The sequence below is a fragment of the Rhinoraja longicauda genome, chromosome 6 (genome assembly GCF_053455715.1).
Source record: "Rhinoraja longicauda isolate Sanriku21f chromosome 6, sRhiLon1.1, whole genome shotgun sequence".
Classification (NCBI taxonomy): domain Eukaryota; kingdom Metazoa; phylum Chordata; class Chondrichthyes; order Rajiformes; family Arhynchobatidae; genus Rhinoraja; species Rhinoraja longicauda.
In genome coordinates, this window is record NC_135958.1 from 1,135,285 (window position 1) to 1,156,750 (window position 21,466).

Consider the following 21,466-nt stretch of genomic DNA (forward strand, 5'->3'; position numbering starts at 1 on the left):
CAGATGGGATCATTGTGGAGCAATCGCCGTGCTTAATGTAATGGATAGTGAAATGGAATCGGATTGAATGGGAGGGGGAGTAAATAGGGAAAAGACGCAGATTCTCTTGCCCAGAGCAGGTGAATCGTGGACCGGAGGGCATGGGTTTAAGGTGAAGGGGTAAAAGATGTGACAGGAATCTGAGGGGTAACTTTTTCACACAAAGGGGTAGTGGGTGAATGGAACAAGCTGCCAGAGGAGGTAGTAGAGGCAGGGACGATCACAACTTTTGAGAAACAGTTGACAGGTACATGGATAGGGCAGGTTTGAAGGGATATGGACCAAACGCGGGCAGGTGGGAGTTGTTGGGCCAGTTGGGCCGAAGGGCTGTATCACTCTATGACTCAAAGAGGCGGGAAGGGCATTTAGATAACAATGCAGGGTCTAGATAGGGCAAAGCATAAATGGGAAAAAAAACAAAGGCATGTGTAAAGGGAACTGAAATTATCATGGGAAATTTTAATCAAGACATTGATGGATATGGGGAGAAGTCAAGAGCAGGGTACTTCAATGGTTGATCAGCTCTGATCTGAATTGGTTTTCTATGTTCTGTTTAAGAAAGCTCGTTTACAATAGCTTACCTCACATGGGTATTAGTTTAGTTTAGAGATAGGGCGCGGAAACAGACCCCCTCCCCCCATTAACACTATCCTACAATTTTAACAATTGACCTACCAACCTGTGCGTCTGGGATGAAACCGGAGCTACCATACAAACCCCGTACAGACAGTACCCGTGGTCGGGATCGAACCCGGGCCTCTGGTGCTGTAAGACGCCCTTAAAATAAACTCCAGTATTGCCGAAACCCAGGATTGAACCAGGGACCTTTAGATCTTCAGTCTAAAGCTCACCTAGCTGACCTATTTCGACTGATTATACAGGGGTAGTCTGATTAGAATAATTGATTAAACTAGACACAATTGTTTAACTTATGGGCTTTGGTTGAGGTTAAAAGAGCCTACTAAATACACATACCCTGCACAAGAATAAGATACCAAAGAACGAAGTCATCAAAAGTGGAAAAAAGTAGTGACAGCGGTTATGTCTTAAAAACACAATTAATCATGGCTACCTGTGTGCTGCATCACCCACTATGAATGTAAAGGTCAGAATATCAAGCCTAGGAACGATCAAAGTGGGAGGGACTACGTGGTGGCAACCCAGCCCCAGATTTACATCAAGACATCTATTGTTACATAAATGGTGCTCTTCTGTTTGTGCATTGAAAAGATAGAATAACAAAGTGGGGAGAGAGAGGGGTGAGAATTCTTGGAACAAGGCCAAATATGAACGCAAGATGATGATCTTAACAGAAATTGTCCCAAATACTGGTAAATGTATTTGTACTCCTTACATTGATCAATATTCCATTATCAGATTGTAAACAAATTGTAAGTTTGGAAAATCAGTCAGTTGACGAGAGATGGCTAACATTTATATTTGGAGTTGCAAGTTTTCACAAACCAAGATCAAACACATTGGCCATTCCACAACAGGTCTGATATTCTTGTTCACACGGGCTGTAAATGCCCAAGTTCCCTCCGTGTAACAAAAAAAAAAATAGCCTTTAGCTTTTTGCAGCAAAAGAATTAAAGCAAACATAGTAAAATTCAGCTTTCAAAATTTAATTTACAGCAAACTTCATTAGATTCATTCTTCAGGAAATTATGACCCAAAAGTATTTACTGTTTTGAAAAGTTGGACTTATAAACTGAGAAATTATAAGACGCATCTTGTTCTCCAATATTTCCTGCTTGCTGTTTTGGTGACTTCTAATCTTCAGGTTGCATATGCAAATATCTTTCTTTTTCAGTTAATCTCATGCCTACTGAATTAAGGTCCAAATCAATTTATCTTATCAAAGATGTGATTACGGGTTCTGGAAGAGTTTATCTTCCTTGCACATTCTCATCCAAAAATGTGATTTTTAAATTCCATTTGGTATACTTTCTCAGACTTAAATGTTACAAACCAAATGCAATTTCTTCTGCAGTAATAATAGATTTATTAGATTTGAAAATAATTTTAAACTTAATACAAATATGGCATAAAGTTAAAATAAATGGCTTAATATTGACAATTAAATGTCACAACATTCATGAAATATTCTATATTTTTAACTCATGAAGTGTCAAATACATTATTGTAATAAAACCCAGCAGATTTTGCAATGGTCTATGTAACCTGAAGATTTTTATCTCAAAATACCTCTTGTCAATTTCATTCTAGTACTGACTTCTGTGAAAAATGTTGTTGGCTCAACTGTGTTCCCAATGACGTGAGAGACTTTCTGTGATCTGATTTTGTTGTGATTTTACCAATTTATAGACTTGCCCAGTTTACAATGTGTCTCCATCTCTCCCCTTCAGTCTCACTGAAGCATAAAATTCAACCAACTCTTGCTTACCCAGGAACCCCACAGTGAACCCTAATAGATGCAACACGTGCTGTTAATTTAAATTTAGTTAATTTCATTATGAACCTAAAATTGGCAGCTTCCTTGCTTCCCAGAAAATACTGTTGAAAAATTAATCCTTTTTAAAAAATGGCAATTAAAGCAACCATAGCTTTTTTGCTATTTAAAAAGGGTTAACAACACCAAACGCAAAAATAGTTTGTGGAGCAGACAGATCCAAATTGAAACTAATGTTAAGCAAAATATTTTATTATTTTGTAAAATATATTAATCTTTCACAATTTGATTTCATAAGCATGGCAATCTTAATAAATTGTTTTTCAAAATTATGCTTGAGAAACTTGCATAAATTACATTTACCTCTTACAGAGAAGTACATAAAACATTACATTTCATATTTAAACATTCTGATATTTCATTTGTCCTGTTCAAACATTTAAAAACTGTTATTGAACATCGTTTGCGTAAAATTAATTTTGTAGCCACAGTATTTATGCTCATTAAATTGAAGTACATTGGTGACTGCCGGGCTATTGAAACTTACGGGAGTAACAATGATATTGTCACTGAGTGTAAAGGGATTGAATTAAAGGGACCTAGAGCATATTGGTTATTTTCTGGGGCACATCATTTGGGAGGGAAAGGGCACTCTGTTCATTCTTTCACAAAATGAATGCTGGGGAACATGTCATACTAGGCCAATGGAATGTTGGCCTTCGTAACAAGAGGAGTTGAGTATAGGAGCAAAGAGGTCCTTCTACAGTTGTACCGGGCCCTGGTGAGACCGCACCTGGAGTACTGTGTGCAGTTTTGGTCTCCAAATTTGAGGAAGGATATTCTTGCTATGGAGGGCGTGCAGCGTAGGTTCACTAGATTAATTCCCGGAATGGCGGGACTGTCGTATGTTGAAAGGCTGGAGCGATTGGGCTTGTATACACTGGAATTTAGAAGGATGAGGGGGGATCTTATTGAAACATATAAGATAATTAGGGGATTGGACACATTAGAGGCAGATAACATGTTCCCAATGTTGGGGGAGTCCAGAACAAGGGGCCACAGTTTGAGAATAAGGGGTAGGCCATTTAGAACGGAGATGAGGAAGAACTTTTTCAGTCAGAGGGTGGTGAAGGTGTGGAATTCTCTGCCTCAGAAGGCAGTGGAGGCCAGTTCGTTGGATGCTTTCAAGAGAGAGCTGGATAGAGCTCTTAAGGATAGCGGAGTGAGGGGGTATGGGGAGAAGGCAGGAACGGGGTACTGATTGATAGTGATCAGCCATGATCGCATTGAATGGCGGTGCTGGCTCGAAGGGCTGAATGGCCTACTCCTGCACCTATTGTCTATTGTCTATTGTCTATTGACTACTACAAAATATTTGAGGTTGCGCACTCAAAACAGAAGGCTCATTACTCTGCAGTCGAGCATGATCCACTTGATCTTTAAGTGCCTGATGCTGATTCAGCTATTTATCTGTCCTAATGAATACAATAATTCAATTCATATTGAATACAATACAGATCCACCCCTACCACCCAAAAATCACAAAAACATGCAAATCACAACAAAGGGTACTATAGAGCAAAAGGTAAAATTCTTGAGCATGGCTCAAGTAATCAGAAGTTTACCCTGAAGGTACACATCTGTTTACACATTAATTTTGAAAAATAAATCTGCTGTCAGGATCAGTATAAACACTGTAGAAAAACACCTTTTATTTGAAGGATGAGGAGATAAAAATGGATTGCCTAGTGAGGTGGGATGCTCTATTATTAAATTATTGCATGAAGCAGTATGGTCAGCACTAAAAGCAAGGTATTCAGCTAAAAACTTTCATAACTATAAAATAAGGACAGGCACAAAAAGACAAAACAAGGCACTTTTCCTGTGCAGTGCAATAAAGAGATTAGAGTTATAGAGTATGTAAACTTCCCTTTGGCCCAATGCGTCCATGCTAACCAAGATGCCGCATAATAGATTCAATTTTTTAAAAACATTACCGTAGTTTCTGCAGTTTTCATACGAGAATGATACAACACAAAGGAGTTAATTATGTGCAAGACCCACTCAACTAAAACCCACTTTCTTCTTCATCTCCCAGTAGACCTAATATTTTTCTGAGTTGAAGTATTTATTCAATTCCTTTTTGCAAGGAACTACTAAATCTGGTTCCATCTAACTTTCAGTTTACACAATCTAGTTCCACAGAAATTTAGTACACATTTTCCACTTATTACTTTTAGATCTTTTTCCAATTATTAAATCTGTATAATTTAATCATCAAAGTAATGGTCCCAGAATGAACCCTGTGTGATATCACATATCTTGTTACCTCTATTTTAGCCAATACTGTGAAAGTAATAGGGAATGATAACTTGTACATTTTTGTGCAACTATGTTTTGTAACAAGGCAGATTAATAAATTACAAGTATATTCATCACACTGCATCATGTTTAAAATAAATTATTTTACAATTTTTAATTCAAAAGCTATAAAATACTTTTGAAGTAGAAATAGTAAATACTGTAAATACTTAACAGGTCAAGCAACATCTGATGAGAGAAAAAGTCAACCTTTCAGTTTCGTGACCTTTTTAGAACTGAAGAAAATTAATTTCCCTAAAGCATTCATTCTGTTTCTCTCCCCACAGATATTGTGACCCCTGCTAAGCATTTCCTCTATTTCTCATTTCTCATTCAGCATTTCTATATATATTTTTTTAGATTTTCAGCTTCTGCAGTTTTATGCTTCCATTTTTTTCTCAGATGCTGTAAATTTAAAAAGGAAATTAAATGTAAAAACTCTCAGCAGATTGGGCAGCACTGTTGGAAAGTAGGAAGTGTTAATGATTCAGGTGATGATCTTGACTGCCCTATCTACCGATTCCACCTTTTGGTTTACCTCAGTTGACATTAGTTGCATGTTTTCAATTATATGAATATTATCTTTAACTATAGACCATTTAGGATACTATTGTAATATTTGGAGTACAATTTGATGTAAATCTACTTCTTTACATCATATGGTAGATATAATAATTGGTAACTAGATTTATTCATGTGCACTTAAATGTGTCTATTTTAGCAAACCAGACAGAAACAACTATGGAAGTGAGTTGCAAATTTCTCACCCATCACAAACAATTTGCAAATAGGGCCGAGGTCTTGGTGTGTAAGCATCATTAAATCAAATTAGTTTAATGTCAGGCCATTAAATAAGTAAGAAATAACTATATTTGGCTGACTGATAAAATATGTCTTCTCTAATTTGTTGCAAAGTTAAAACCATTAAACAACTGTTAGGCATGAAAATAAATTCAGATGCAAATACAAATATCAGGATTATTGCAAAACTCACACATGATACATGATTAAAAAAATAGTTTTTTAACACACATAAGTCACATCCCCAAGACAAATGAATTCCACGTTAATCTTCTATTTAACAATACAAAGTACTTATTCCCAGTGGTCTAGTAATAACACAGCATATTTATTGCAGACCAATTCAAAATTTTGACTAAATAAGAGATTCGTGGACTAAAAATAACAATATTAGCCAATGTACAATTTCCAAAAGGCACTAATTTAATTAGAATTAGTCATTTTTGATTTACTGTAATATACAGCACTTTTATTACAGTATATCTGTATTACTGTGATGGCTACATTTGGATAAGGGTAGTTCTGAGATTCCTGAGGTAGACAGTTTGCTCCATGCTTTTGTCCGATGAGAACCGAGATGACGTGACATGTCTGTCTTTTGGCCTACAGGACTTATGTTCAGCTGCTCTTGTAAAAAATTATGCGTGGATATTAGAGACCTAAAAAGAAGATTTAAAAAAATAGCAATAGATTAACACAGAAATAACTTCAGTATTAGAAACTTACAACTGTACTTCTAACTGTACTATAAAATGTATTTAAATCAAAAAAGTTGAACCAGAATCACAAAATGGTAACATGGGAGGCTATTTGATTCATCGTTCAAAAGTGGTTCTATTTAAGTCCAATTCGGCCGCTTCCACTCTCCAACCCTTTTGTTGCAACTTGTTTGCTCTCAGATACTTAGGAATGCTACAAGATACCTCCACAACTACACCTGACACTGCATTCCAGACACAAATCACCCACTGTGTAAAGTGCGTTTTCCCATGTTGGTTTTGGTTCTTTTATTGATCACCTTCATTCTGGACTTCCCAATTCATTTTCACATTCCGCACCATTAGCAAAAAATTCCCATAGACTTTTCCTGAAATGGAGCACCCAGAACTGAACACAATACTTCACATGTGGCTTACTGGTGTTTTATAGTGGATATAATGTAATTGCCCCAAGCCTTTCAGTCATAGAGAACGGACTCAGGCCTTTTGGCTCAACTTGTTCAGGCCGACCAGGATGCCCAATCTAAGTCCAAGTGAATTTGTGTGCAGGATGGAAATTAGTAGTGAAGTTACGAGTGCACATGCCTCCAACTTTATGCACAGGTCACTTTCTTGATCTCTACATGGTGCACCTCTTCTCCACTTTTCACATGCATGTAGAAGACTTCTGGGTTCCCTTTTAAACTATCTGCTCCCTTTCCTTGTGTGTATTCTCCCTTTCCCCGCCTTATTTTCCTTGTCACTGTCGGTATACTGCATTCTGCCTGGTCTCACAAATTATCCACCGGATATGTATCTACACTCTGGAGGGACAACAACTTTCTGGGAAGCAAATGCCTTGAGAAGGCTGGTCAAAAATGGAACAGTGCCTTTAATGAATTTAAAAGCAGTGTTTTTTATCAACTTCAATTTGAAAAAATTACATTATTTCAAATTATCCAAAAGATATTCAGTTTTTTTTTAATTTTAAGAATTTCTTACAAAATAATGCTAAATTTGTTTTATTCTGTCTTTTGCTGCCATAGTACATGGAAAACCAGTTCTTGACCAGTGTCCCATGTCAGTCAATGACCAATTGCCATGTTCAAGTATAATATACAATAGAAAGGAACTGCAGATCCTGGTATATACCAAAGATAGACATAAAATGCTGAAGAAACTCAGAAGGTCAGGCAGCATGGATATGTGATGTTTCAAGTCCAGACCCTTCTTGGGTCTCGACCCTAAGTGTAACTTATCATATCATATCATATATATACAGCCGGAAACAGGCCTTTTCGGCCCTCCAAGTCCGTGCCGCCCAGTGATCCCCGTACATTAACACTATCCTACACCCACTAGGGACAATTTTTTTTACATTTACCCAGCCAATTAACCTACATACCTGTACGTCTTTGGAGTGTGGGAGGAAACCGAAGATCTCGGAGAAAACCCACTCAGGTCACGGGGAGAACGTACAAACTCCTTAGAGTGCAGCACCCGTAGTCAGGATCGAACCTGAGTCTCCGGCACTGCATTCGCTGTAAAGCAGCAACTCTACCGCTGCGCTACCGTGCCGCCCATGTTATCCATGTTCTCCAGAGATGATGCCTAGCCCGCTGAGTTACTCCAGCATTTTTTTGTCTATATGTATAGTCTGCAATAATCCCTTCTCCTTGGGGGTACCAGATTGTTTGCTCTCGGATACTTAGGGAGCTCATCAGATTATCCTACAAGATCTGAGATCAGCACTTCTTCAGCCTGGGAATCTGCAGTTAACAACCTGCATACTGCCACACTACAATGTAATGTTTGGATATTATAAAGAAACTGTTTGGCCAAACAATGAGAATGCCAAAAGAAAAATAATCAGTGCACATGCCTTTTCTAAAAGATATGTATTCTAAACCTTTACGTGCAAATTAATTGTAATGAAAATGAAAATTCAGAAAAGAAATGTAGCCAACAATTGATACAGATAACTTTGTTTAGTTATATATTTCTGTAAAAATTCAATTATGGAATTATTTTTAGTGTTTTACTGCTAAATTGTAAAAAAATGGTTTTAAGTGTTTACACAGTGCTGCAGATAACAAAAAAAATCCCAGAAATTATAAAATATTGTAATTTGAATTGTTTTAAGATACATTCTTGACCTTTAAGTAGTAGATAGGCAAGGAAAAAAATCTATATATATATATAAAAATATCAGTTTTCTTACTATCCTAGATTCTAATTTCTAGTCTAATTTCTAATCTAATGTTTTAATCTAATTTCTAATCAGATATTAGCATATCTAGCATTATTTTAAAATATGACTTGACAGTATTTTTCTTTATGTTTATTACCTATGACTCTCTTGCAACATCGTGACAGTTTCCTGTAATTTGTTGTATTGTTTAATTTGCTGATTCAAATATTCCACCTCCAAATTTAATCTTTCATTGTCTTTCTGCAGATCCTCTAAGAAAACAGCCAAACAGCAAAAATTTCAATATAATATACAAATTATTTTTCAACTTGGTTTGTATTTAGATTAAAACTCTGTAAAATAACTAACTTTCTGTTATCTGATTTGTAAAAACTAAAAATTACACGAATTATAAAGGTAGATTTTTTTTAAAAATTGCTAAGGCTATCCATACATTTAATTTAAAATTGTATTTATTTTTGGGCTAAGTTTCTTAATCTTTTAAACTTTTCCTGAAAGGTCCTTCTGCTAAGTACACAAGGAGGTTAAAGAAATCACGCAAGGTATCTGGGACTATAAATAATATGGTCCAATATAAAAACAAGTAAGTCATGACAAATCTTTGCAAGCAACAAATCTGAAATTCAAGTAGAACAGTAGATCCTTTGCAAAAACAGAATCAATATTTCACGTTCATGACCTTTCACCAGATCAAGTCATCACATGAAAGATTTATTTATTCTCCATGGATGTCACTTGATATGCTGCACATTTCCATAATTTTCCATTTTTATAACAGAATAAACTGTTCTAAGCACTGTATAATTATCAGAATTATTCTTCAGGGTGGATGCCAGGTCTATAGAGTACAGAGATGATTATCCAGGATTGTGCGTTAGAGTAGAGACCTGTTTTGCAGTCCTTAGGATTTATCAGTAAATTCAACAATTTCAAATAACTAGCCATTTTTAAAAATCAGTTTGGTTATCAAATGAAATTGTTAACTCTATCTCCCTTCACCGATATTGTCTGAACATAATATATTTCAGCACTCTTTGGCTTTACATCATCTACATTGTTTCGCTTCTGTAGCGTGCTTCCTACGGTTCCAACATTTTTCCTCCTTTTCCATTATCTCCCTTTCCTTGAATGAAAACTCATTAGGCTGAAACTTCAACACTAATTCCTCCCCCATAGAAGCTGTTTGATTTGCTGAGTATTTCCAGCATTTTCCATTTTCATTTCAGAAGTTGTATCTGCAGAAAAATTGTAAATGAGAAAAAGAGACCTACTGTTCTGTAGTTGATTTCCAGCACAATTCGCAAGTTCCAAGCTTGTTAACTGAGAGCGTAGCTTATTGTTTTCATCCTGTACTTTTGCTAACCTTCCTTTGAATGATTCCTTCAAAGATATTCAAACAAAATATCACTGATATCATAGTCAAATCATCTTTTGCCCCTTCCTTTCTACAATTTAACATGTTGTATTTTTACTATCTAATATATTTTCCTCTTTGCATTGTACATTTGATATTATTGACTGATAGGCATCACTGTATCAAATTTATCACAGTATATTTCAATGAGACAGCTATACGAGACTAACAACAAAAATCAGTGAATCTTTAGTTTGTTTTTAATATTGTAGGGCAGGGTTTGAATAGAAAAAACCCTTTTACATACAGCAAAAATGAAATGTTATTCTTTCTTAGCGTCAGGGTCATGGAGTCATACAACAAGGAAACAGGTCTTTTGGCCCAATTGGTCCACACCGACCAAGATGTCCCATCTATCCTTGCCACAGCTGCATGCATTTGCCCTTCTAAACCTTTCCTATCCATGTACCTGTACAAAAGTATTTTAAATGTTCTGATAGTACCTGCTTCAACTCCATCCTCTGGTAGCTGGTTCCACATACCCCTCTACCCTTTGTCTGGGAAAAAGTTGCCCCTCAGGTTTCTGTTAAATCTTTCACCTCTCTCTTTAAACTATGTACCTTCAAAGTAACATATTTTGAAAATATTTTAAACTGAAATAGATCATAGTGCTAATTTTATGTAAAATTTGCTTTAGCGCAGTACTTTAGATTCTAAAGAAGATTTAAAGTATGCCTACTTTACGGGAAGTTTAACCTTTTATGATTTTGTTTTCCAGAATGGATTATCTGCACCACAGTTTATCAGCAACACTGCAATAAGACACTTCAACTCTCTTAACTGGAGCATTATTAAATACAATTTGTCACAAAACTGTTTGAAGAAATATTTTGCAAGGAGAGCAAAAGCTGGGTCAAAAAATAGATTTTAGGGAGTCCGTTTCAAGAACAAAATGTTAAATGTGCAAGATGTTTAGGGGGCTAACTTCAGCATTTTGTAACAGGGCAGCTGAAAGCTAATCGTGGGGTGAATTAAAAGGAATTACACAAGGGTCAAAATTACCACAGCACAGGGATTTCCAAGTGGATAAAAGGCTGGATATTCTTCGAGATTGACTGCAAAATCTATCCCCAATAATTCCCTGTTTTCCTGCAGAACCGTTCTTGGATTTGTTGCACATTTGTTTGAAGGTCTGTTTTTAATAAAACAAGATTAATATTTTCTGCAATTTTAAATTACATTTTACAAACTGATTTGTGGCGATACAAGCTGCAAAAGCAAGTTTAAATGCTACTTACCAGATCATCTTGTTTCTGAGTCAATTGTTGTTTTACACGATGTAACTCTGCCGTGTCTAGACCAGAGCCTGTTCTGGTTAGCAAAGATTTGTTCTCTTCAGCTAATGCTTTAACCTTTTTTTCTAGGCTTTGAATTTTTGAAATGGACATCGAGTTCAGCACATTAGATAGTAGTTCATGAACAGGACCTATAGTAACATATATTGCAATGAAAGGGGAAAAGAAAACTCTCGTCCAACATAGTTTTATTGCATTAGGAAGTTCTAACATAGCACTTCAGTTTTCAATCAACATAATTATTTTTTAATATCTTTGATATAAGGGTCACAAAAAAAGCTTTAAAGCTGAATAGGTGTTTTTAAGTTGCTAAGCTGAGGCAAAACAGCTATAATATACTGTCATGAATATATAATTCTTCAAACTTAATCTAATTGGTTAACTTATGTAGAGCTCCATATGATGCTTCATGTCCTGACAACTTTTGGAAGTAAAATACAATTGTGATGAACTCTCTAGGTGAAAAAGTTCCTTCTCACCTCAGTTTTAAATGGCCTCCCCTTTATTCTAAGACTGTGGCCTCTGGTTCTGGACTCCCCCAACGTTGGGAACATTTTTCCTGCATCTAGCTTGTCCAGTCCTTTAAAATTTTTATGTGGCTTTATAAGATCCCCTCTCATCCTTCTAAACTCCAGTGAATACAAGCCTAGTCTTTTCAATCTTTCCTCATATGACAGTTCCGCCATCCCAGGGATCAATCTCGTGAACCTACGCTGCACTGCATCAATTACAAGGACGTCCTTTCTCAAATTAGAAGACCAAAACTGTACACAATACTCCAGATGTGGTCTTACCAGGGTCCTATACAACTGCAGAAGAACCTCTTTACTCCTATACTGAAATCCTCTCGTTATAAAGGCCAACATGCCATTAGCTTTCTTAATGTTTATACAATTTTCACACAGCATCCTCAAACAAGCAAAACAAACTTCCTCCAACTCACGGGAAACCCATGAGCCAGTGATCACTCAATATGGAGAATGTGCTCCAGGATGGCAGTAAACACCTTGAGTCCCAACAACAGGAAGTTATGAAGAGCAAGTTCAAAGAACAAATGAACCAAACAAAATCTCAAACTTAACACCCACCCACCCCAAGAAGCAACAACTATCCCTGTGTGGCAGAGAGCAAGCCAGCTCCTATCCCCCCAAAAATGGAGTGGAAGCAAGTCATTAGCAACCTGAGGGACTGCCTAATATATCAGAGTGGTTAACAACTTACTAAGAAACCTCTGATTTGTGTGAAGGGATCTTGAACCATTCCAGTATCGGTCCACCAGATCAAGTAAGTTATGCAAGAGTGAGGAAGTAGTTACAGTGACACTAGAACCGAGCCCTATTGGAGTTCGAGGACGATAATCACCACACTCATCTACTTCGAGCAATTTATCCAGAGTTGCCTGCTGGTAAAAAAAAACTTTGATTATAATGCGTCAACATGTGCATTTATCTTCTTCATATTCAGTTCATTTAAAGATCACCAGTCATAATTTATGTTAGATCATTTGAGCACTATTTTTTGTTGCAAATGTACACGCACACAGTTGATAAGCCTGCCAATTGATGAAAATTACCAGTTCAAATAATGTCACTGCAAGTGGTTATAGCTTCTGAAGTATAGTCAGGTTGGCAAATTTAATGAAATATATTACAGTTTTGAAACATGGATATAAAGGATTAGTTCACAGATTAGCCACAATAATCATGAAATAGTAAACAAACATAACAGACTAAATGACCCATTCCTCATCCAAGGTTTCTGTATTAAAACTCCTTAAATCCTATCATGCTTTTGGCAACTGTCCTTTCTCTTTACTCGATTCAACATCACATTTAGTTTGATAAATCCCTTTAAGCACCTTGGGAAATTTTACAAAGTTAAAGGGGCTATAAGAATGCAAGTTATTGTTGACAAAGACAACTATTTTTTTATATCATGTGATCTGGAAACAGATTCAAAAGAAAAGGTTTGATTAGATCTCTTTAGTTGAACATTATATGGCTGCTTCATGCTGGAAACTACACAAATAATTAGCTTAGGTTTAATTTTAAAAAAATTAAAATGTATCCCTAAAATCATTTGGGGGATTATGGTTATATCAACATACATTACTGATGCATTCTATCTGAGCAACAGGTTTATTTAACCATTGTTTTCATCCTACTAACATATTCTCATTTAGTGGTCACCTACTCCCAAACTAATTAGCAGAAGGACATTCTGGTTGTTTTCTGTTGTAACTTTGCATCAATGGCTCTTTGAAAATACTTATGATCCTGCTGCACACAGTAATCAGAACAACAACTTCTCACTCTAAATACTAAACACTCAATCCCTTTGTTTCGAACATCATCTATACGTTTTACTTTAATTTTCAAACATAAAAAGTTTACTTTGAAACTAAAATTTAAGGAAAGCACACTTGCAATAAGAATGAATCAATATCAATATAAAATAATAAATTGGATACATAACGTTGCTGGCTGGAAGACAACCAAGCTTAGTTAAGTTGTCTGAAGAATTGCAGACAAAATGATCATCTATATTCTTATCACGGTTGTGCTGTGAACTTCCAACATTTACTAATTTTGCAAAAAAAAGGGGCTTTAAGGAAATTAAGGAGTGTTTACATTCATAAAGCACAGATTCTAACCTCAAAATGTGTTAACAAATAACAGGCAGAAGGGTATGATTAAGAACAAGGTCAATCAATATTTTAAGTATTTCCTGTGTACACAATGCTACACTAATTAGCTAATACTGGAGAAAACCTTAACCTAATGCATTGGAGAGAAGTGCTCTTTTAAAAAATATCAAGGTTAAATATGCACGGGTATGTTACCTTTCTATCATAACTCGGTGGCATGTACAACAAAGAATTTAAACTGCTTGTTTTCTTTGCATCTAATTTAGACTCAAAGTTTTCCATATTGGTTGTAGTTAGTTGAGATTGTCTTTCTGAGCTCTTACTGGCCATAAGTTCCGTACTCATTTGCTCAGTAAAGCCTCTCTTTGAGCCAACGGAATAAAGGGATGTAAAAGAACTGCTGGGTGATATTAAACTTTGTCGATCAACTAGATGGTCAGAAGATGAAGTTCCGTGATGTGGCATCAGGCTCATAGAAGGCATTCTTGATCTGTGACTGCTGGCGCTATCATCTATAAGGGTATTTTTACTGCTTCCATATGCGCTACTCGTTTTCAAGTCTGGACAATTAAGAACAAAAATCAGGAAATCAGTATTGCTTCATATAAAATTAATTCACCATTCAATGTTTACAACAAAATATTCAGTTTACCCAAATAAACATTATAAATATGTATTAATGGATAGATTAATTGTGTTCAAATGCTGAATATTGAAATTTTGCGTGCAATATTGAAGCTTGTGGCGCTTTGATTTTTGCTTTATCATTTTTCCCAAATCATCATAAAACAGAGGATTCAATCAAAATTACATCACGCAGAAATTAAAAGCGCAAAAACAAAGCTAGTAGAAAAGCATTTATCCACATTTACTATGAATCTTCACTTTCACCGGTACATTGTCATTGTCTCGGATTTAGCAATAACAAACACTAAGAATAAAATTCCATTCCAATATACTATTCCCCATGAGACCATAATTAACGGCCCCAGGAACCAAATTGCCTACCTCAGTTATCTTATCAGAGAGACATATTAAGACCTCAAAATGTGCCAAAGAAATTAATTGAATGGATTCTTTTGAAGTGTGAAGAGAGAAATTGGATGCAATTAAATCGAACTTGTGAAAAATCATTCCAAAGCAACTTGTCTCTGTGTATACTTGTTATGTGCATTCTCTAACTAGAATGGGAAATCTTGCACAAAAAACAATACTTCCCCTTCTTATTGTTACCATTTTTAGTCTAAGCGGGCGTCTTTTCAGCATTTCTCATAGTCCTGGAAAGAAGGCATTAGTTTAAAGAGTAAAATGTAATTGTATTTTTTTCTAAACTTCTGCGTCACTATTCTATCCTAAATATTTACAATTCCTGGTAACGTGGCTTGTGAAGTGCACAGCAATTTATTAACATAAACCACATAAATCTTATTGAAATGTGATGGCATTCAAATATTCTGTAGATAAAAACATTCTATCAAAAAATGCGCAGAGTAAAATGCAAATATAAGTACTTTTACCTGAATTCAATTTAAATAATCTGTCACTACTCATTCCAATATTTGCTTTGTCCGTCTGATGATTTAAGTACGAATTCTGAGACTCCAAAGTGGACTGATAAGTCTTTGTATCTGCGTATAATTGTCTGTGATAGTCACGTGGTAATATACTACTCGTTTCAAAGTTTGAAGAAGTATCTTTCATTACAGTAGGATCTGTGTAATCCATAATGTTTCTTTCCTTTTTGCTATAACTTGAAGAATGGTCATATTCTGAATTAATAGAATTTTTCTGGCCATTCTTCTCATCTGTACACGCATCCAATATTTTATCTGAAAATGTTACTCGGAATCCTTCCCTTGGACGATTACAAACATTCTTCCCAATAGAACGCAAAGAGGATCGGCCTGCTGGCTGATAAGTTCTATAATCATCTGAAAGAAAAACATGTTGCAAAAAAAGGTTGTGTTAAAATCAAAATTATTCTTAAACTAATACTTTTATATTTCCAGCAAGCATTTGACCATAGCCCATTAATAATTTCAGGAAAACCTCAATACTTGGCTGACACACAATGTTTCTATCTAAAACATATAAAGATATGGAGAGGAAAAGAATAATGCTATCTAGGTTAGTTGAATATGTAAAATAACAACATATTACTCAAAAATTAAACAAAAAATATGGAAACCATTTTAATTAAATATATTAAAAAGACTTTACTTGCATGTTCCTGACATTTTAACCACCGATTTCTATCCTCTTAAATTATAAATCTTATAATTACTTCTAAATAAAAATATTCAAATATGAATTTTAAATATTACTTTATGTTCATCCCTAACCATTGCTTTTCCCCCTTAATTCTGCTTTCTCAATCCTCACTTTGAAAGAGATAAATAATAATTTGAATGGCTTAGACTACAAAATGTATTTCAGCATCAAAACCTGGTCGAGAGCTGTTAATAAGTAAGCTTGGTCATGGTTTGCACTTTGGCAGTGTCAGTAAACATTTAATACATGATTGTCTAATCCCCGAGTAAGATAATATACTTTTTGGATTTTCTCGCATAGTATATTATTTTTTAAAGTTGCTAAATTGCGCAAGAGTATAATATTTCCAAGTTAAAAATTTAGATAAGCAAGAAAAGGAAAGCCTTCAAAAGCAAATATCACCAAATGTATTCACTTCTTTAAATTTCATTGAAAGTTAGCAATTGGAGTTATACAGCATGGTGACAGGCAATTTAGCCCAACTCATCCATATTGACTGGGATGCCATTGTAGTCCCATTTGCCTGCATTTGGCCCATATCTTTCTAAATCTTTCCTATCTTTGTAGCCATCCACATGTTAAACAATTGCATTCAAGAGAGAGCTAGATAGAGCTCTTAAGGATAGCCGAGTCAGGGGGTATGGGGAGAAGGCAGGAACAGGGTACTGATTGAGAATGATCAGCCATGATCACATTGAATGGCGGTGCTGGCTCGAAGGGCCGAATGGCCTCCTCCTGCACCTATTGTCTATTGTCTAATTATACAATTAATTTATTTTCATGCTATGTTATCCAAGTCAATGCAGGCTAAATCTACACAGTCTGTGAACAAAATAATATAGTGCAGATGCCAAGAATGGATCGCATGGGGTTTAATGTTATAGCTACAAATTCTGTATAATCCGTTTGTAAACCATATCATTTGGGAATGCATATTCGTGCATCCAAACCATGTAACAAATACTGTGATGTAGAGTATTGCTTAAAAGGTATGTACCACCAGATTCAGGGACAGCTTCTTCACTAATGTTATCAGACTACTGAACGGATCCCTCATAAGATAAGGATGTGGTCACGATCTCCCAACCTACCACATTGTGGCGCTTGCACTTTTTTTGTATCTTTGTATCTATCCTTACTCTGTAACTGTAATGTTAAAACACTAATACTATATTCTGCACCCTGGTATTTTTCTCTTTGTACTATCCATTGTACCTATGTATGGCTTGTTATACTTATGTATCGTGTGATTTGACTGGATCGTAAGCAAATGCTTTTCACCGCATCTCTGCGCACTTAACAATAATAAACCGATACCAATCACATGTCATGAAAGTCAAAGAAAAACATCTCTATGATTTTAAATATATAATCCTAAAATCTCGATTTTATTCAAGAAGCTATGGTCATTGTGTTCGGATATGGTGATCAGGGCAAGTCAATCAATATTGTACCATCAATATCACAAAGACTGCTCTGATAGAATGCAATTAACAGCTTGGGTTAAAATAAAAAGTCACAGAATGTAGGGATGCATACATCTAAAATGAGTACTTGAATTTTAAATAAATACTCTGGTTAATGTGCAAAAACAGCATTAGAATGCAAAGTAATAGGCACTCTTAGAAAAAGTTGATTGCACAAGATTTTTTTTAAATCAAGTTTCTCAAAATAATTATGCTGAGGTCCTGTACCTTTCCAAATGAGTTAATTTTGTGATATAGTTCAATTTAAAATGAAGATGCACATAGTAGAACTGATGCACATTGTGGACCTGTGATAAACATTAAAATTCTCTCTGTTAGGCTAGTGTTAAAAGTAAGTAATGCTAAGGGTCAATTACTAGTAACTTTATGTTCCTATATTGCTCAATAAAACTACAGACGTGAACACTTGCATTCAAGCTGCATCCGTTCATCATAAGCGTGAGAATTCTAGGTCATCACCTCTTGAATGTGAATATATAAATGAAATGTGATGGGTCCTTCTTGACTTAAATAAACAGATGATTCAATAAACAATAAATAAACTTCTATTTCAAACTTTTCCCAAACACCATCTATCAAGGCTTTACCTTCACTGAGGTAACCGTGATGCTGTCCACTTCTCGAATGTTCTGATTCCTGCAACAAAAGCATTTTATTAATAGATACTATTCAGGTTTTGCTGGTAAAGAAAGATCATCCGCTGTCTAACGGTTACTACTGCTCCATTTTTAAATGTGCACAGTCTAATTTACACTGTACATTGATTTGGTTCCATTAATTGTATTGTGTCTCCAATACAAAGTGATTCACCCAACTTCAGCAGCAAGTATTCAACATTTTGTCCAGTTAAGTGCAAGTTAGCAAGATTGTCTAAAAATATAGAGGTAGATGCAAGTAAAACGTTCATTATTTTTTAGAAGAAAATATTTAGTTTGTTTTTACTAATCAGTTTAACCAAATAAAAATAAATTGAATATGCAAAACAAAATTTGATAGAACAGGAGACTAGCGAGATCCCCTGCAATCATATCTGAGGCAGCCATGACTTTGGGTCAGCTTGGAAATGCAACATGAGGTAGGGATTTGAGCAGAAGGACATGGATGCAAAGTCAGATAGGTACAGGGAACCCAGGAAATAGTGATACAAGAGTCCATGCCTTTACCCTATGTTCACCTCTAGGATATGAACAAAGACTGGAGAGAGGACTGGCAATCAAATCAGGTGGGCACAATGAAAAGCACCATGGTGGTGGGAAGGGATAAAAGTTAAGAGTACGGCTATGGCTCTTTGTCACCACGACTGAGAGCCCTGAAGGCTGCATTCACTGCCGAGTGTCTGGATTAAAAGAGATCTGCTCAGAATTGTAGAGCAATGGAATAGGAAGAACTGTTTGTCATGATGCGCATAGGAGCGATTCACAAATAGCAATGACATTACTGAGAGACAATAAGATAGAGTTCCAACTTTTATTGTTTTGGCTTTCATCAACTGAGCAGATTTTTATCTTAGACTATGTTTAGATTGCAAGCTGAATATCCTGACTGATCTTAAAAAAACTTATTGCAACCTTCAATCAATTTTGCAAGTAACAAAAGTATTGGCTCAAAGTACTTGATCATATAACTTTTATTTAATTGGGTTGCCAAAAAGATATACTTGTTAAAAACAATTTTAAAAGAACTACTGGTAAATGCTGAAAAGGCTAGGTTAATTAACAAATGATCATACCATAGGGTCTAAACTCATCTTGCTAGACACATCATTTTCTCTGGTATCCTTCACATCCTTTGCAGAATAAAGAGTTGATAATGGAGGCCGATTGCAAGCAGATTCTCGATGCTCATTCACCATCTGAAAGTCATGAGGTGCCCACCTTTCCTTCAAATCTACAGGAAACAAAAGAAAATTACAAAAACGATCATATAAAGCTCCTCAAACTATTTAAACTATTGCCGTGCCCAACCAAAGGGGAAATACGCACAGAAAGACAAATTGCTGGATTAACTCAGACAGCATCCCTGGAGAAAATGGATAGGTGACGTTTCGGGTCGGAACTCTTCCTCAGACTGAAGTAGGGTTCCAACAGGAAATGAGGGTCTGAAAAAGGGTTCCGACCCAAAACGTCACCTATCCATGTTTTCCAGGGATGCTGCCTCATCCTCAGCATTTTGTGAGGATCAGGATCATAAGTTGCTACTGTTTAATTGATAATTAGAGACAAATATCCCAACCTTATAAAAACTGAATTAAGTTACATGCATTTTTGCAAGTAATCCAACAGCAATTTTCATACAAGTTGGTCTGCATATGAACTGGTTTAGTAAGTAGTGTGTCATATTTAAACAACTAAGTGAATTTACTTTTAAGTAAGGAGACACAGTATTCCAACAATGTTCTATTTAATCACAGTATAATTACAGTATGATATCATTACTCCTACACTCAAGCTTTCTCATAATATAGGCCAGCGTTTCTCAACTGGGCTTCCCCGGAACACTAGGGTTCCGCTAGAGGTCGCTAGGGGTTCCGCGAGAAATCTGGATACACTGCACCTATTTCTGCCATTATCCTATCTCCTACCTACATCCCCTCCTCTCATTTCATGCCTTTTCTCACATTATCTTACAGCCTTTTGTCTCCTTTTCATCTCTGGCCTTTGCTGACAGCGGCATCCGGTGGAATACGTCAAATTACAAGAATGATCCTGGAGGTGATTGGGTTAATGTATGATGAGCATTTGATGGTTCCGTGCCAAAACTCACTGGAGTTTAGAAGGATGAGGGGATCTCATTGAAACTTACAATTATGAAAGGCCTAGATTGAGTAGATGTGGAGAGGATGTTTCCACTAGTGGGAGAGTCTAGGACCAGAGGGCATAGCCTCAGAATAAAAGGACATATTTATACAAAGGAGATGAGGAATTATTTTTGGTCCGAGGGTGTTGAATCTATGCAATTCAATGCAAGACAGCTGAGAGGTCAAATCCAGGTAATTTTGAAGCAGAGATTGATAGCTTTTTGATTAGTAAGTGTGTAAAAGGTTCAGGGAAGCAGCCTGGAAAATGGGGGATGGATAGATCAGCCATGATTGAATGGTGGAGTAGACTCGTTGGGCCGAATGGCCTAATTCTGCTCCTAAAACATGAATTTCTCACACTTGTCGGCACTTATGCTGGGAAATGGCAGCCCTTCAAGGAATAGCTTACATTTCTCAACCAGTTCTGGCTGAGTAAACCAAAATAGTGAATTAATTATTCAATAAGATCTGTGGCAGACATATTTAATGGTCAAATATGAATCAATGTATCTCTTACCAGTTTTAATATTTGATGCAGCATCCCACTTATACTTCATTGATGGATTCATGGAATCCTGATCACCTTTATCATATGTGAAGTTCTTCTTTATATGGTCACTGAAATTAACAACAGAAGCAAGGTTAAATCAGCTTCATTATGGCATCAATCATAATAAATATCCATACAAAACAAAATAACAAAGAAGGTACTCTAAAATAAAACCAGAAAATTTTGGAACTGCACAGCAAGTTACAGAGCATTTGCAGAAGGATGCTGGGTTCAGTCTTCCTACAGATGACTGACTCTACTGAGTAATTCATTCATTTTCAATTCAGTCATTTTCTGTTTTTTTAAATAGTATAAACAATCATCCATTCTTCTTCAAGCCATTTAAAAATGTTTTATCAAACAATCAGAGAATTGCAATAATAAATGAGCCCAGGAATGAGTGGGTTAACATATGATGAGTGTTTGACGGCACTGGGCCTGTACTCGCTGGGGTTTAGAAGGATGAGGGGGGACCTCATTG

General features: G+C 35.9%; 1 protein-coding gene across 1 annotated transcript in view; it reads right to left on the reverse strand.

Moving 5' to 3' along the window:
- LOC144594685 (leucine-rich repeat-containing protein 36-like) overlaps nt 1-21,466 on the reverse strand; it is a 31,540-nt gene that overhangs the window by 1,004 nt on the left and 9,070 nt on the right. The window contains exons 5-14 of the mRNA XM_078401527.1: nt 20,953-21,053; nt 19,368-19,525; nt 18,226-18,274; nt 15,398-15,811; nt 14,076-14,440; nt 12,455-12,632; nt 11,177-11,364; nt 9,796-9,904; nt 8,661-8,775; nt 6,222-6,273 (exon numbers count right to left, since the gene is read on the reverse strand). Of these exons, the coding sequence (XP_078257653.1) occupies nt 6,222-6,273; nt 8,661-8,775; nt 9,796-9,904; nt 11,177-11,364; nt 12,455-12,632; nt 14,076-14,440; nt 15,398-15,811; nt 18,226-18,274; nt 19,368-19,525; nt 20,953-21,053 (1,729 nt within the window). The remainder of the gene's footprint in view (nt 1-6,221; nt 6,274-8,660; nt 8,776-9,795; nt 9,905-11,176; nt 11,365-12,454; nt 12,633-14,075; nt 14,441-15,397; nt 15,812-18,225; nt 18,275-19,367; nt 19,526-20,952; nt 21,054-21,466) is intronic.